This window comes from Aulostomus chinensis, chromosome 16 (genome assembly GCF_037954235.1).
Source record: "Aulostomus chinensis isolate RoL2024-O1b breed Wild chromosome 16, RoL_Achi_v1.0, whole genome shotgun sequence".
Taxonomy (NCBI): Eukaryota; Metazoa; Chordata; class Actinopteri; order Syngnathiformes; family Aulostomidae; genus Aulostomus; species Aulostomus chinensis.
The window spans coordinates 2251345-2268044 of NC_141335.1; the positions used below are offsets into that span (position 1 = coordinate 2251345).

The 16700-nt window shown below is 45.5% G+C and overlaps 1 protein-coding gene across 3 annotated transcripts in view; it reads right to left on the reverse strand.

The window, feature by feature from the left end:
* Nucleotides 1–1822: 1822 nt before the first annotated feature.
* Nucleotides 1823–16700, reverse strand: part of LOC147247114 (coiled-coil domain-containing protein 172-like) — a 42907-nt gene continuing 28029 nt past the window's right edge. Inside the window, exons 7-8 of one of the 3 annotated variants that reach the window (XR_015109590.1) lie at nucleotides 2605–2851; nucleotides 1832–2493 (exon numbers count right to left, since the gene is read on the reverse strand). Coding sequence is in view for 2 of the 3 variants with exons in the window: in XM_086181169.1 (XP_086037295.1) it covers nucleotides 2737–2851 (115 nt within the window). In the remaining variant the exon portion in view is untranslated. Of the gene's footprint in view, nucleotides 2852–16700 lie in introns of all 3 variants that reach the window. The other 2 variants (XM_086181169.1, XM_086181167.1) reach the window with 2 other exon arrangements.

Here is a 16700-nt window from a genome sequence, read left to right on the forward strand (position 1 = left end):
ACGGTAGGTTTTCTGAACAGGTCTTCCTCTCAGGCTGAAGACCTGAAGTAGTCATACGGTTTCAACACTGATTGCTTTAATGGCAGAAAATTACCGTGATTGTAAAACGGTGGAAGGAACACAATCACATAAATGACGCCATGAGTTTCCAATCAAATGCAAGAGTTCTTCTCTCAAGAAGGAAAAATGACACATTTAGGTCATATTCAAATGTAAATTCTACCAGATTGAAGGCAATTTTCATGAGACAGAGCGTTTTCAGCGTCTTAATACCTCCATCAAAAAGTCTTACTTTTTGTCTGGTATAAACAGATTAAATCTGCTAACGTCACTAAGGTCATGCTCGAGTGTGCCGACAGGTCCGGGTTTGGATGTCTGTGTTGTTCAGTGTTGTTGTTCGCTCACCCGTTCTAAGTTCCTCTTTTATTTTGAAATGTTCTTCCCTTGTATGTGCAGTGTGTATGTAACATCCTGTTTTTTTTGCCCGCCTGAGTCTGGCCAGGTTGTCGGCATCCCTGTTCCTCGTGTGTCCCAGTCCTCCCTGGTTCTTGTGGTGTCCTGAGCGGAGCTGAACTGTTACCGTTCAGGCTCCATTGCTGCTGACTTCCCAGAAATATCTGTTAGCTGAGAAGCTGAGAGTTCATCATTTTAGCCCCTCACCAGCTCCTTCTGTTTGCCTCAACACCAAACCTTGACTAGAACTCCTGGAGCAGGTCTGTCCGGCCCCAGCGGTCCGGCCACTGTTAACACGACTGAGATCTTTTCTGCTCTGGCGGTGGACCAGAAGCTGCTGGCCAGACCTCTGCATGAATTTCTCCATTTTCCTCCACATGATAAGTGCCATCATGGATAAGACAGCATGCTGTTATTACATGCTAAGGCAGCTGGACGGCGTCTGTCGCTGCATGATGTCACCTTTTGCCTGGTCTCATCAATTGCGGACCGTTTATGCTGCCAACGGTGTCAATACTGCGAGAGCAGCGTGGGTTGTTGGAGAATTTGTCATCATATAATCCATAGATAACTGAGCGGCTGTCTCCTACACAGTCATGTGGGAGGAACGGGCCGGTTATGAATGACACGTCCAGGCTCGCTTACTTTCCTGTCTGGCAGCGCAATGCAACCGTGTCCATCACTTCTCACTCAGGTCGCCTCGGCCTCGAGACCAAAGCGAGTGTAACGTTGTCAAAAATGGCAGCGTGAAGGCAATGTGATGTATGGCTGTAGAGGACAGAGCAGAAGAAGAAAAGCGATGGCGGAAAACTTCTCTTGAACAAGTTATTGTTCCTCAGAGTCCCAAGATGGCAGCAAAGATTGGGGACGTCCAGGAAAATGATGGTGAAACAGCTGGACAGCACGGATTTGCCATGTCGGAAGTTCCTTGAAAAAGCTGTTAGTCTCTCCTGCTTTGCACATTTACTGTTGTTTTTGAAAAAACTCAGAAGCACCTCAATCAAAACACTTGACCAAACTTCAAAATACACATGAAGCACACCGACGGACACCAGGAGAATGTTCTAAAACACATTCAAACGACTTTGAACACAAGTTTCCATCGTCTATTTACTCTTTTTGTGAGAAATGCAAACACCACCTCTAGCAAGCGTAAACTGATGTGAACTGAGAAGAAGACATCCCGGATACTTCGTCAGATAATTGGGTGAGCTCTTCTTTTTTTAGTCTGACTGAGCCCAAGAGCTCGGGTCGACCGCCTGAAGGTGGCAACGTGGTTCCCGCGTATTGCAAGAAGCGCTGACATCATCACCAAAGTCATGAATGACAGAGCCTCCGCTGCAGAAGAAGGAATACTCAAATTCTCCTCGTGTGAAATGAAAACCTGTATTTGTTTGTACCTCAGACCTCCACTCTGAAGGAATGCAAAGGAAGCAAGAACAATAACCCCGAATCTCATTCTGCGTGTGTGTGTTTTTAACTCCCTTGAAAAACAGTTTTTACTCAGAATGGATTGAATGTGACTGAGTGTACTCTGGTACACACTCTTACACTCCACCAATTAAAATGTATCGCACACCATGCATTCGTATACTACATCCCGACAGAAGATACATCTCAGAGCTGTAATTGTACTGAGTCAAGGAGAGCTGCTCCAGGGCTCAAGACCCCCAGGACCCCACCGAGGCCCCAGCCTCTTTGAAGGCCATACCGCAGTCGTCGTTCTGGTGCTGCATGCTCCCAGTCAGTACGTCTTCGACAACTATGCAGTATTACAGTGGCACTCTTTCAACTGCAGAGGTTTTGGGGAGACTGGATGAGGGTGCTGTTCTGTGGCGTCACGATGGAGCATCGAGCAACTCAAAGAGTCAGTCATTTTATTTCTGATAGCCAAAGTCAGCTGATTACTAGCCTGCTGCTCAGGTGCCTGCGGTGGGCTGTAATGATCTTTGCTCCAAGAGAAGAGAATTTCTGATTCAAAGATTCCGTCTGTAGTAGCAGGTGAAACTAACACGTGCAGTAGGCCACTGCTAGCTGCCTCTGCAGAGAAGAACAAAGGCAGGGGGGAGACCTGGGAAATTTGTACTTCAACAGGTTATGAACCTGCGAAGCCAACACCTGAAAGTGAGCGATTTGTGTATCAGCACCTACTATGGATGAGGAGAATTATTCCGTGGCTCTGTGGGTTGCTGCTGCTGGGCACCAGTTAAAAGGAGTTGCCTCTGCAGCGGCTCGAGATCCAAGGACTTTGAAATGCGTTGAATGGCTGGAGGCTACTGGACATCAGGGGGCGTTTGATTTGTGTCGGTGAGGATATCGACCACCGAGTTTGGTCCGGATAGGAACACAGTGCTGCCTTTCATCCATCAACAGCCTCCTCGGCCCCTCCACTCTTCCACTGCAGAAATATAAAGACCAGAATAGAAATGAATAAATGAATTTTCAGGGTGTCGTTGCAGCACATTTACAGGGTTTAGAGAAGGTTCCCTGCTTTCAAGATACTTTGAGCAAAACATTTAATTGGCTATGTATTTTGCAGACAACCAAAAGAAAGAAATACTTGAAATAATAAAAACACAAAACACAGTACTAGAAAACAAATTCACGGAAACACAGAATAAATTGGAAATATTTTGCGAGTTAAATTCAACAGGAGCTGAAAGACCTCAGCACAAAGTCCTTCAAACCAAGGAAGCTCAGAACTCAGCCAGACAGTAAGAAAACAACCCCTTTTACAACTCAAATGTAACTCAAAAACCCCACAATAAATGAACGCATTTCCCAATTTGACAACACGTACGGCGTATCCCTAAATATACTTCACAAAAGCTGCAGAAGATACAGGAAATACAAAAGGCAGCAATTCCTACATTTATTATGGTACAAAAGTTACAAAACAAATGTGTTCCTAAAAACGTTTGGCCCAGTCTTCATTACAGGGATGCTGCTAATATTTGCAATAGGCACAAGAAAGCTTTTTGGTTGGAATGAATGTTTGGTTGGCAGAAAAATAGCATTTTAATTCACAACCTTTTTTTAAATTAGTTTTGGGAGTGTAAGTTTGTGCTTCTGGAACTTGTGTCTGGGCTTCAGAATAAAATTAAGAGTGAAAAAGGATCCAAAGAAGACAATGTTATATCATCTGCTGTGTGAACATGAATGAAAGAACAAAACAAAAATTATATATATATATAAAAACTCCACAAAGAATAAAGATGATTCAGGGGTGAAACCGATAAAGGGACCTGTAATAATATTCATTATATTGTCGCACCTCTGTCTCTAAAAAGTTCTCGAGTCAACAAAGTGACTCACCAAGTCAGTCTGGACTTTTCTGCACTGACGGTTGTTCATGAACTTTTCTCTTTCAAACACCTCAGCCTCACTTTCCCAATACCTGTAGCAACGGACGTAAAAGCTTCTCCAAGGGAGGAGAGGATAACAAATGACGGAGCATATGGATGGAGAGATGGAGGACGGGCTAATCCTGTTAGCCAGCTAATCGCCGTGAATACAAGGTCCAGGGACGCAGTATGTTAGTGGAGACACAGGAACCTGCACCCTCAGCATCACATTTCTGGGAGAGAAGGGCCTGGGGATCCATTACCCATTATCATCCGCAGCTCTCGGGGATTACTGTGGATAAAGTGAGGGGAGGGAAAGAAAAGCAGAGAATGGGGACTTAGCCTCATATGGTGTGGCTTTTTGCCAAGCTGTCCTGCTCACCACACACTTATTTGGCTGACGGCAAAGCTCGGCCAGAAGGAACGTTGCGTCCCAGGAATCAGCAGCTGAATACTCGATTAAAATGCTTCGTAGGTTTGCAGACAAAAGTCAAAAATAACATCTCAACGTCCTGCATCTAATCCTCGTCTAGCTGGGACCTCAGACTCTCCAGCTGTTTGTTGTTAACAAAACACTAAATGTGATGATGCTTCGTGCGACCGTGACTGCTGGACGGGCGACGGAGGTGCCTGACCAGCTGCCACTCTTACTGCTGCTCAGGCCGATCATTTGTTTTTGTGAACTGCCAAGTGGCGTGTCCTTTTCAAAGCTGGGATTTGCGTGCCAGTATTGTCTCCTCAGCCTTCGGAAACGATGGGTTTTTTTAGAGCGACCCAGACCCACGCATCTCCATGGCTTCCCTCAGCCAAGAGACAGTGGGATTTTTACATTAGTTTTTAGATTATTGCAGAAAATAAACTCAAAAGTGTATGAGAGACTTCCAAGATTTGTTCAGAAATCAAATGTCGATTATGTTTAAGTGGAAGTGCGATCAACAGAGGTACAAAAGTACCATCCTGCTGTGAAGGAACTAGCATCACGACCACAACTACCTTTGCAGCTCTTCTGTTTGAGGTGTGATGACATCTGTAGACGTCCTTAGCCACCTGTTAGCAGCCACCGTTTTATAATAACACTTAGAAATTCAAACGTGTGCTAATTACTGACATACCTCAGGCTGCAGAAAGACAAATTTCATCATTTGAGAGGCGTTTGAGGCCTTTAACAGACTTTGAGATGAGGGAACAGGAAGAGGTTCCAGATCTCAAGGCCCAGTCCTGCACCACTCCGGAGATACGTGGGAGCAGACAATGAGAAGGATCAGGAAACTGGAGCGAAGGCTGGTGGTTCCAACACAAGGAATGCAGAACTTTTTACAGCACAAAACAAAAGTTCTAAACAGAACCAACAACCAGAATAGACTCGGCTCGTTGCCTTGTTAGAACCAATACACATCTGGGTGGCCCCGTTTCCTGCTGCTGCTGGTTTTAACAACACGATGTTCCGAGTTCTGCAGCCGTGAAGGAGCTCTGTGAACGAGCGGGAGCTCAGGGTGCAGGCACCATGGAGGGAAACTGTTCATTTGCATCTAAGGACTCTTCACATATCCGCCAAAGACATGTGTGACCCCGAGAGGTCAATCAGGCGGGAACTAGTGAGGTCAGCATCACACTCAAGGACATGCTAACACAAATTAGCATCTACAGTGACCTGACTTCACTTCCTATCACTGATGCTGCCAGCACAGCACGTTTCCTCCTAAACAGCTCTCTGGCTGCTGCTGTACAGCGTGACCACGTCGCCATCCCACAGGCACAACCCTCCGAGTGGCGTCCTGCATCTGTTCGAGCTGAGCACATCAAGGACACAACACACATTACACAATGACTAATAGCGTCGAACTTCTAGTTCATCCAAAAGCGGGGATAGCATTGGAATAAATGAATAAAGTTTTATGCAGTGTGTTTGAGCCATCATGTGAACCATAGCGCTGGTTTTAAGGCTTTTAGTGAGTCAAAGAGAAACAATTCAGGTCTTCAGGGATAATCAGTTCGCTTTACAACAGTTAAAATAGCCGTCAACGCAAAACGGCCGGCATGTGTTCAAAGACCGCGGGCCAGATGTGTTATGTTGTTCATTTATTGCACATAAAACAGGCAGAAGAGGGGTCCTGGGTCATTTGAGGAGCCAACATTTGGCCTTCCAGCGTAATGTAGTTTTCCTTGTGATGTGGATTTGAATCAAGGCAGCAAAGGAACCCATCTGCCCTGCATCTGTCATTGTTTATTTTATGCATTATGATGAGAATCAATACTGCACACAGGCCTGTTCTTCAGCTCCTGGTCCAAGGCTTTGCCAGACCTGTTGAGAGTTCACGATTGTGGGGACAACTTTTGATTGGTTTGGCAGGACAGGAACCAGCTGAGGACGGGAGGGAAAATCATTAAAAACAGAGCTGTGGGACTAAAATGATAAAATGAACTGCATTTTTGTAGCACTGGTCTAGTCTGGCAAGCAATCACAGCAGCCTTCCTGGCAGGGGGCGCTGTTCAAGGCGCCAACCATTTTCCTAAAATGTTTACACAGGGACGGTGAAGGCATCAAGACTAATTAGGGGTTTCGTATCTTGCTCAAGGACACAGTCAGGAATAAAACTCGTGACTGACGAGTCACCGACTCTGCCAGCAACATTAACCAGCTCCTATACAGCCACCGGGGAGGATCGCCACCAGTTCCACCAGTGCGGGTCTATTTTTGACAGGACCCCAGTCAAACTGCATGTGCACACTGAGTCATGTGGGAGGTGAGACACATGGAACCACAGAGAATCTGGTCAAACCCCCTTCATCACATCAACATCCTCAGATCTTTCAGGCTACAGCACAAAGAAGGAAATAACAACAAGACTACGAGACGGGCGCCCTGGTAACCCTCGGCCATTCGCCCTGTTCACAGTCAATACTTACATTCTGGGGAGGGGAAGAAGTTAAGGGCCACTTAAAGCCGGTATCCACCAAGAATACATTTCCAGGGGAAAATGCCAAACGCAAAGGTGAGGTTGGAATGAGCGGGACAGGAACGAAGCTCTAAACCGAGTCCAGATGTGATTCCCTACCGTGGTGTAAGGTCGCTGCTCCTGGACAGGTTGAGACTCTCAAACAAGTTATAGGATGGACAAATATAAACTAAAATGCCTTGAAGATTCAACCAACACGCCATCTTCATCAGGGCAGGATGGTTATCGCTCCCTGTTAGTAACAGCAAGAAGAGGAGCCCCTCCTCCAGGCAGCCACCTACACTGGAAAGTGCTCAGAAATGATTGGCCTCTTTTGATGGCGCTTCTCATCCTGAGTTCCTGCGAACAAAAAAGCGTCTGTGGCGTTTCACTCACTGAGCCATCTGACAGTTCATCTGACATCACTTTTAATTGCTTTTTGCAGTTTCTCTCTTCATCTAATGCCATTTTCCCTTTAACTGTAATATACTAACTGCTATCTTGGACTCCCCCAAGAGGAAAGAAATATATTTATAAAAAAAAAATGCACAAGATTGCCACAGAAAATTGAAGTGACTCATTTTTCTGCATTGTGTAAGATGGTGCCATCAATAAAATTAGCCGTGAGACAGGCAGGGGACAGCGGCGTCTTGAGCTGAAGTTACTGGTAGGCTGCCAAGCTGCAGGGAACTGGGTCGTCCTCACCATTACAGAGACTTGAGTTACATTATAATTTAGCAGCTCAAGTGAAGATAAATGACTGGCCCCATACTGAACAAAAGGGAGAGTGAAAGAGAGGGAGAGAACGACAGAAGCAGGGGGGAAGGCAGAGGAGTTGGCAGTGAATAAGCGTGTCAAAACCTGTCATTAGTCCAGACCTCTTAAAGTCTTTGACTGTCTTCACCCCTGCATGAACTTTAAGAGGAAAAAAACTAAAAGGTGCAGTTAAATAGCTTTGAAAAATAAATGCTTTTTTCTCTTCCTTTGAAATAAATGCAATTATCATAATTACAACAAGGGAAGAGAGCTGGGTGATGACAGAGTTCTATTCAGAGAACCAGAACTTTTAGGGCTGTGTGCTTTTTCTTTGGCACATCGACCCAACATCCATTCACGCAGAGCACCAACGGTATCATGATGAAGTCATTTCAGCATCGTGTTGATACGTTTACTGCACAATCTGAGTTGGAAGCAGCAGTCACTCAGGCACAGACTCTGTTTTGCTTGCGATCTCCGTCGACACATAAGACTGGACAATATTTCCTCTTCCCCAACTGTTTGCACAAATGTAGAAGGAGTAGAAAATCAAAGCCGAGGCAGTTTCAGTCCTCCATCTGTGTCTGTGTCTAGTTCGGCAAATAAAATTGGATAAACATGAAGCATAAAAATTCCCTTCGAGTCTCAAATTTTTGATCTTTGATTAAATCCACCGCTGGTCGATGCAAACAGCTGTTGATGCACGGCAGCAGGTTTTGGTTAAACTCACCATGGGGTGGGGTGGGGGGTGGTGCTTATTGACAGTAACAAGCTGTGAGGTCTGTCTGTGCACCTACCAGAAGGTATCGATATCAAAACTTTTATCAAAGCTAAACATCCATCATCTGGTATCAGTTCACCGCCGAGACCAGACTTTACTGATCGCATTAACGCCAGCGCCGGCCTCATCTGAGAGGAAACGGGGAGATTGCTGCTGATACTGATATCGTCTCACGGCTCTCATGCACCTCCGGTTCTCTCAGTTGCAGTAATCTGTGTCTTAAATGGCTTATTTAACAAATTACATTTTCCCTGCCTGAGAAATAATTAGGTGTGAAATTTGATATTATATTGGATTTCAAAGAAGACAGAAGGAATTCATTTTAAAACACAGTGGGACTAAATTTGAAATTAACTTTCACTCACCATTAGGAACATTTACTCTAAATAACTGTCTGTTCACTCAGAAACCAGAGATACAAACTGATGACATGTGAAGCTGCAGGCGAGCTCAAAGAAAACACGCCGTGATGGAGGGTTCTGGAGAGTGAGAAGGTTCTGGATCCTGACATTTGGATGATGGAGCAGACTGAAGCCTGGTCCAACACGTCATCACAGCTGAGTAGGATGTGCAGCAGGTTGCCAGCAAGTGGTGCTACAACTGATCTACCAACAAAAAATAAAAAAAATAGTTCCTCCCCGGCCCAGGCTCCGCCCCTTCACCAAGTCTGATGACAATTAGCCTCATAGAATTTGTGTACTCCTGCCCGTAGGGTTAACATTGTTCTGTGTCTTTACATGCTTGCGTAGATCCTCGCAGCAAACTTCCCCATGGCGCCACTTGCCGGCTTCCCTCATTGAATGTAAAGATATGCTGGTTTGAAGCACCGATGATCCTGATGTTGCCCCTACAGGCGATTCACACACAGTTTACCCCGATGTACACAACCAGCCTCCAGCAGGAAAGTCCGCCAGAGAATTAACCTTCGGTGCTGAAGGTGGAGCGACGTAGTTCGCTACAGATAAACAGGTTACAGCTGCTCCACCTGGATTTGAGGACGTATTGAAGTTCTTATTTCTCTATGGGTTGTTAAATTCATCACTTGTAAGTGGCTTGGAGGTGTGAGGGAGATATTGTCTGAACGTGTGTGTGTGTGTGTATGTGTGGCTTGGACACTGATGACCATCTCAAACTGACTATCCCATACTGCCATCTGTGGGTCACTGAGGGAATTTCGCCATCAGGAAACAAGTGAATGTGACTACAGAGCAACATTGCAAGTGGCCGCCTTGCAGCAGTGAGATGAAGCATCTGCTGGGGATTCCGCCGCCAGCTTGACCCGCCGCACTGATATACACGTGACCGACATCACTGCACAGATTGAGGGGGAGTGGGAGAAATGGAGAGAAAGAGTCAGAAAGAGGCTGCTATTTCATGCTTCCTCCGATCCCTTTTCTGCCTCAAAACAACACACATAAACACACATACTAATCCACCATCTCTCAGATGCACTGAACCCAATCCCATCTGGTAAAAAAAAGAGGATAAATTCTGGCAGGGGGAATTTATCTGCAGCCAATTTTGATTTATTTACTGGCAACAACTTCTCTAGAAGTCTCTTTTTTTCCACTCCTCCCTCCTGCTGTTTGTGTTGTGAGCTAGCCTGGCCAGGTCGATAGTCACTAATGAAAGGAGCCTTTATGAAGGTGTCAGCTGCTTTCCCTCTCAGGAGCAAGCAGCTGTAATTTGAAGTAATGGTTATTGGCCTGGCCATTGATTTATTGAGCCAGTGATTAGTGCACTGTATCAGCAGCGGCAGAGGAGGGGAGGCAGATGGGGGGTGGGAGGGAGAGAAAGGATGGCAGGCAGGAGGAAAGTGTGTTTGCTTGATGTAAGCGGTAACAAGGGAGGAAAAAAAAGGGTGGATGAAAAAGAATCTGAGGTTGTGTTTCCAGGAGACACAGAGAGATTAAAGACCACATGCTGCGTCAGCGCCAGCCTCCATCATCACTGTCCCGTTTCATCACGTGTCATCCTGCTGTTCTGCTCTGATAACATACGACCACACAAACTCAAGAATGCATCGCTGTTGTTCTTCAGTGCTCTAAAAAAACAAAAGGCAACTCATGCAGCTTGTTGTGCAAACAGATTTACTCTGCACAACCTCACAACTGAGCAACAGGGAGGTTAACACAGACCTTCCTTCACAGTGAAACCAAGAACTTGGCATATTGTGGATTCTCCTTTTCTTCTCTGCCAAAAAAGTGTCCATCTCATAACACCTTAAATGTTCTGCTGCCTAAATAAACCCCAGTTGCCATGGCAACTTCTTCTCTCTCCCAACTTGTCAAATCCCGATGCATGGTCAGTGTCTCCTTGCATCAAACTATCACGCCGTGAGATCCCCCCAAGTGTCAGATTTAGATGTTCAAGGCTGTTTGTGAAAGATGGAATGTGGTGATGTCCATGTACGATGAGAACACGCGTGTACGGGGCAACTACACGGGAGCCTGCCGTTCAAGTCATGACTGCGACAGCGAGTGTCACATTTGCCCCAGTGAGTCAAGACTGCAATATGAGACTGTTTGCTGTAGGATTTGAAGATCTATCCGACATATTCTAAGTATCACAGCTTGTTCTATGTACTCCCATGCAGTATTTATACCCACCACCCCTGCTAGAGGTAGACCCCCTGCCTTTAGCCTGAAGGTTCTAGGTGAGGGATTAAAGAGAACATAGTTATGGAAATGTAGATCTTCGTGTCCTGATTTCGTTCCGCGATTCCAGCGGTCTCTGTTGTGGCTTTTCTTCTTCTGCTGTCTTAATTCTAGTAAGACTTTGAGTGATCTGCCGTGTTCTTTTGTTTCTTTCGTCTGTCAGTGTTACATTGTTAACGTCTGTCGATACGCATCGCCTCCTTTCGTTTTAGTCCACCTACAATTCTATAATTTCATTTGGCAGACGCTTTTGTCCAAAGCAATGCATAACACAAGCAAGAATTTAGCCTGGAGTACAACAAAGGGCGACCTCTTGTACAACGAAGTCATCTGAACCTGAACTCATCTCCAACACCTCTTGATGACCTCGTCCGCTGCCAAGGTTCTGAGAAGTGCACTGACAAAGGTCTGCACTCTCCCTGTAATCTCCACCGCGGGTCTCCACAACCCAAACGGCAGGATGGCCTTGACTTTGCTGTTGAGGGTCATTTAAAGCCCAACTATGATCTTGTCCACAGACCCAACCAGAGCCGCAGCGACCACCTTACCACTAAAGTCTGTCATGTTCAAGTGATGACCGAAACACCGTCGCTGTCTGGCTTTGAGGACCGACAGGAAAGTCAAGCATCCACTGACCCTGGAAGCATCGTGCATTCACTGAATTCTAATAGAGGAATTTCCTGGAATTGTAACAATGATACAATCCAAAAACGAACAACTATGTAAAATAGTAGCGACACATAAATAAAAATAATACCTAAAATATCGTATCTTGTTTTTATATCTTGCAAATCCAAGTGTGTTTGCAGATTATTTGTGCAAAAAGTTACATTAAATTGAATCTACGTCAGGATGACTTAACAAGCAGACTCAACAGGCTAAAATCATCTTATTTCGCTTTTGTTCAATATCTCACTCCGGTGTTTTTTATTGTGTAATGAGATTCCATGACTAGAAATTAGACAATTCTACTGTGTGGTGCCACTGTTAGGAACAATATAGCTTAATCGTGCAGCTGTGCAATAATGGGAAGCAGAGGAAAACACACACGCGTAATATCAGTTAAATAAGAAGTGTTAATGTGCTTGGAGAGAGAGATGTGAATCAGAGAGGACGTCAAGCATCCTCCAGGTGCAGCCAAGCACTGGCACCACCACAAAACATCCTCTGTACCACAAAAACTTGGAGAGAGGACAGACAACGCACGCACACACGAGCGCACGCACACACGAGCGCGCGCACACACACACACACACACAAACACACATCTCAAGGATACCATTCACGCAGTGGGAGATGGGAGCCGAGAGGATGCTAGAAGAGAATAAAGCAGTTTATTGCAGCCAAGTGTGATGTGAGAAGTTATCAATAAGCACGGAGCAAACAGAGGTTGAGACGATGACGCATCAGCCGACACAAAGTCCAGAGTAAAGGAAACAAAGAGGACAAAAAGGAAAAGTGGGAGTGAGAAGACAGACAGTCGATGATGAGTGCAGAGGGACCTTGAGACTGGAAAAATTCTCCAAATTTACTTCTTCGGTCCTGCGTGCCGATGACTCCCCACCCACCGAGTTCAGCCTTTGCTGGATTTAAAGAAACACAAGACAAAGGGACAAAATAGGATGTTTGATTCAACAGCATCACAGTGACAAGAGATGCTGTGGACCCAACAGTGTCTCTGCCACACGGTGTTTAAGTCGAGGTTGCAACCATAGACTGTATATAGAGTATTCTTTGTTATAGCCTGTACACAGCAACTGCAGCCGTGGCAGGATAATAACTCAGACTGTTTAGAGGTCTGAGAGAAATGAAGCTGCTTGGTTCAACGCTACAGTGGCGGCTCTTGACGAGGTTAGCAGGGATGCTGCTATGGCAACAGTTCTGTCAGACCTGGGGAGAATTTCTTCTTTGAAAGAAGAACAAATAACGAGGGAAAAACATTGAATGAGAAGGTGTGTCCACACCTGTCACTGGTAGTGTATTTTGAGAAGTTACTACAGAGGATTGGCTGCATCCCCTGCCACTACATTCCATACCTTTGGAGTTCCCTAGTTTAGGATTCAAGGCCCTTTTGTGTTGTTTCGATATGAGGGTACATTCGTTTAGCAATTTGTTCACAATCATTCAGATACTTTTGATTTTCTCAACTCTTGTCCTCAGTTCACATGATCCACTCCTTAAATAAAGAAACTTTAATAATCCACAGTGGAGACATCGCAGTAAGGATGTGTGGGTAGAAGAAACAATCACGGGCAGATTAGCGGTGGTCTCTGCCAGGTCAGGCCCCGGGGCGCCGGGGGCTCCTGAGCAAACTAGCTGTTCTCTCAGTGCAGCACAATGCGGAAAAAGTCCCTCAGACTAAAGTAGGAGATAAATATTGTTTACCACCAAATCCACAAGGTGTGTTGTAAACGCCATGGTTAGCAGCGTTAGTGTTTCTTTAACCAGCCACACTCGTAATAAAGAGGTGAAGTTGCAGCTCCAGAGCAACAGTTAGAAGAGGAGTGAGTCCGGCATTATTGAGGTCTACAGGAGCTCAGGACCGCAGGAACAGGGAAGTACAGACCCACATGGGAGGGCGGGTTTCACCCCAATACAGGCTTTGACACACCTCATGCAACTAAGTCATGCTTTGGTTAATATTTAATGAACCATCAAATCGATTTAGGTGAACCTGCTACCTGAACCTGTAAGTCCGTTTTCTGGCCTCAGTACTTTTTTAACAATAATTCCGTGTAGTTTTATCCATACAAGTAGTGGCTACTACATAAACGTAGCGGCTGGCTTGCAGTGCTGCAGGTTGAAGAGCTCGTCTCTGCCGGGCTGCTGACTCTGCTGTGCATCTCCAGCCATCTGGCTCCTGCTGCTCCATCATCACCAGGAACGAAACAAACAACACATGCTCCACATCAACAGGCACCAGGATACTCCTGAAGGCCAAAAGGAAGTCATTTCTGTTGCTGTCCAAGTGCCAGATCAACCACCAAACTGGTACCAGTACCAGCAGCTGCTCCTGGACAAACCCAGCCTCTGGTAGATGAATTCATCACATAGCTAAATGTGTGTTCTGGTCTTGCCAGACATGGCGTGGGCTCGTTTTACTCAGAGTAATGTCACTTAAGCCAAACACAACATATGTAAAAAGGAAGTTGCACGAAAGTGTGATTTCTAAAAAATACAAATTCAGCACCAGTGAGTGCAGCGTGTCTGACCGCTTCACGTCCTCACAGCCTGCATGAGTAGCAGCTGCAGGGTCATGTGCTCTCGGATATGGTAACTAGCAGCACCACTGCAGCAACGCAGCAGTTCAGCAGAGCATCATGCACGTGTACAGGTGTGACCCAGGTGACCCAGGTGACCCAGGTGACCTGGCTCCAGTCAAAGTAACTTTCATTTGCTTTTTGTTTTTAACCCAGTCAGAAACACGTCTGATTCCTGCTCTAAACAATACCTCGAACAAGGTCTGACAGCAGCAAGGTCCTCTGCTCATAAATCTCATCATGGAACTGCAGTACAAAACAAAAGGTAGAAGCAAATCACAGAACTTCCTTTTTATATACAGAAGTAGAAGTATACTAATTAACTTAACGTGGGCCTATTTGTACACTTACAAGTATACTTCTTGTACACTGATATCAGTGCCATTAATACACACTGAACTTGGAAGAACCTACTTGTGTCCTTTCACATAATGAAGCTGAAGTGTGCATTTTTTCCAAAGGGACAGAGTGAAAACTCCTCATCGCCCACTGTACACGCTGGCGAGTCTCAGTAGAGGCCGGCCGTCTTGTTGAAGGTGATGCATGGTATTTGTCCACATCTGCTCCAGGTATTAGAGTGACTTGAAAACTGTGATATTTTTACGCAGACTGACGGGATTAGGTTTGTCCCCCAGACGAGCCCACGTTGTGCTCAGGGGCTCAAACGATGATCAGATCTTTGCGAGCAGCTGTGACACGTTGACGCGCCTACACAGGAGCTGGCTGACAGTGGGAAGGTAAATTCACTTCTTCATCTCTCCCTACATTAAATCACAGGCTTTGACACTTCGACCTCATCTGCGGAAATGAAAAGATGTAACATTTAGCATCATTTACATGATAATGGCTTCAAGTATAGACGCCCTGATGGGGAACAGTTAAGGTCATTAAACATTTAAGAGTTTTTAAGCCCTCCATAATTAAACTGGGCTTTGGGAGACACGTATTCAGCCACCAAAGAACCCCTGCAAAGAGACTGGAAAATTGTTTCCAACAACAACGTTGTTTAACAATCCCATAATTATACACACATCAGTGCAGTGTAACTACTGACTGCTGAAGGCTTCCAGGAAGCAACCACGGTCTCAGAGTTTGGCGAGACTCATTGTTGCACTGACTCACTCTAAACAGTCAGCTCTTAAAAACCAATTAGATTTTTGTTGATTTTGTGCTACGACTTTGCCATGTGTAGCTACACTGCACCACAGAGATGAGCTCAAGCAAATGAAGCAAACCCACTCTTTCCTGTGTGTGAGCCTCCGAGGAGTCATAACAGCTAATATCAAATTGAATAAGGACAAGAAGTGACATTTTCCATCACCCCGCTGCTGTGGTGTCTGGAGCTTTCAATGGGGTCATACTTTCATTAAATAGGCTAATGGCGTACAGAGACAAGGAGCTGATCTTAGCCACGGGGAAACCTATTAAGAGCGGCATGGAGACAGTCGCGATGAGAAGCTGATTACAAAAATCACTGAAAGGAAAATGACTTGGGAGATGAGTAGAACTACAGCTCCGATGCTGTAAAAGAAGCCGGAGCAGACGGAGCACCAGTCCGAGAACTGAGAGAAGGCCTTTCTGCGCCGCGGCGGCCTGGACCAGACACAAGATGAACACGTGAATGGTTCTTTGACTGAGGCCTTTTCGAGACCTGATACAGTATATTCGCGTCACATTTCACATAAATGTTATATTACAACATGTCTATTTGTCTTGCTCTTGAATCTTTTTATCAAACACAAATTTCATAGCAAGGAAACGATTTGCTTTTCTAAGGGTAATAGAATTTTTTTAAGTTCATTCATTTTCGCCAAAAATCAAATCAACTTCAGTCTTTCTGGCATTTGTTCCATTTTCTTTAGCTGTAACTAGTGCTGACACGGTCCAGCGCCAAAGGAACCAGCATCTGTAAGCTGCTGGTGACAGACAGCAGGGCCATGTTGCAGTTCATACTCCACAGTCTTCAGGCTTTACTGGCAGGCAGACTGAGCCACAACTCTTCTAGAGGACCATGCGTTCTGGTCGTCCGGGCCCAGACTCACTCACACTTTTTGTTCCAATCCAAGTGAAAAGTCAGACATTCTGAAGTGTTGACGTGCGCGGGAAGCAAATTCCCATCAGTGACCAGGATCTGGATCCGAGTACACTTGACCCCAAAGTGCAGTGTATTTGATTAGTGTGAACACCAGGTATCACACGGAGGCTCTGACCGGAGAGCCATACTTGGTCCACTCAACGAGGGGGTCTAGAGTACACTTCATACAGGAGTACACTTGAGTCTGCTGTACCTAAACATAGAAGTGGACGGCCCTTAGGAAATATACTCTTTGTATTTTTTCCTCTCTCAGTTGGGCTTGGAACATCATTCAAAGGCTTTACTCAGGCACAGTAAAGCGTGGAAAAGCCCTCAGTGTGTCAAACGTGGCCTTCTTATAACTCAGCGGCAAAAAGAACGTCATTTAAACTAAAACCAGTCAACATCAATGTACACGTTTGTGAAAGTTGGTTCAGCT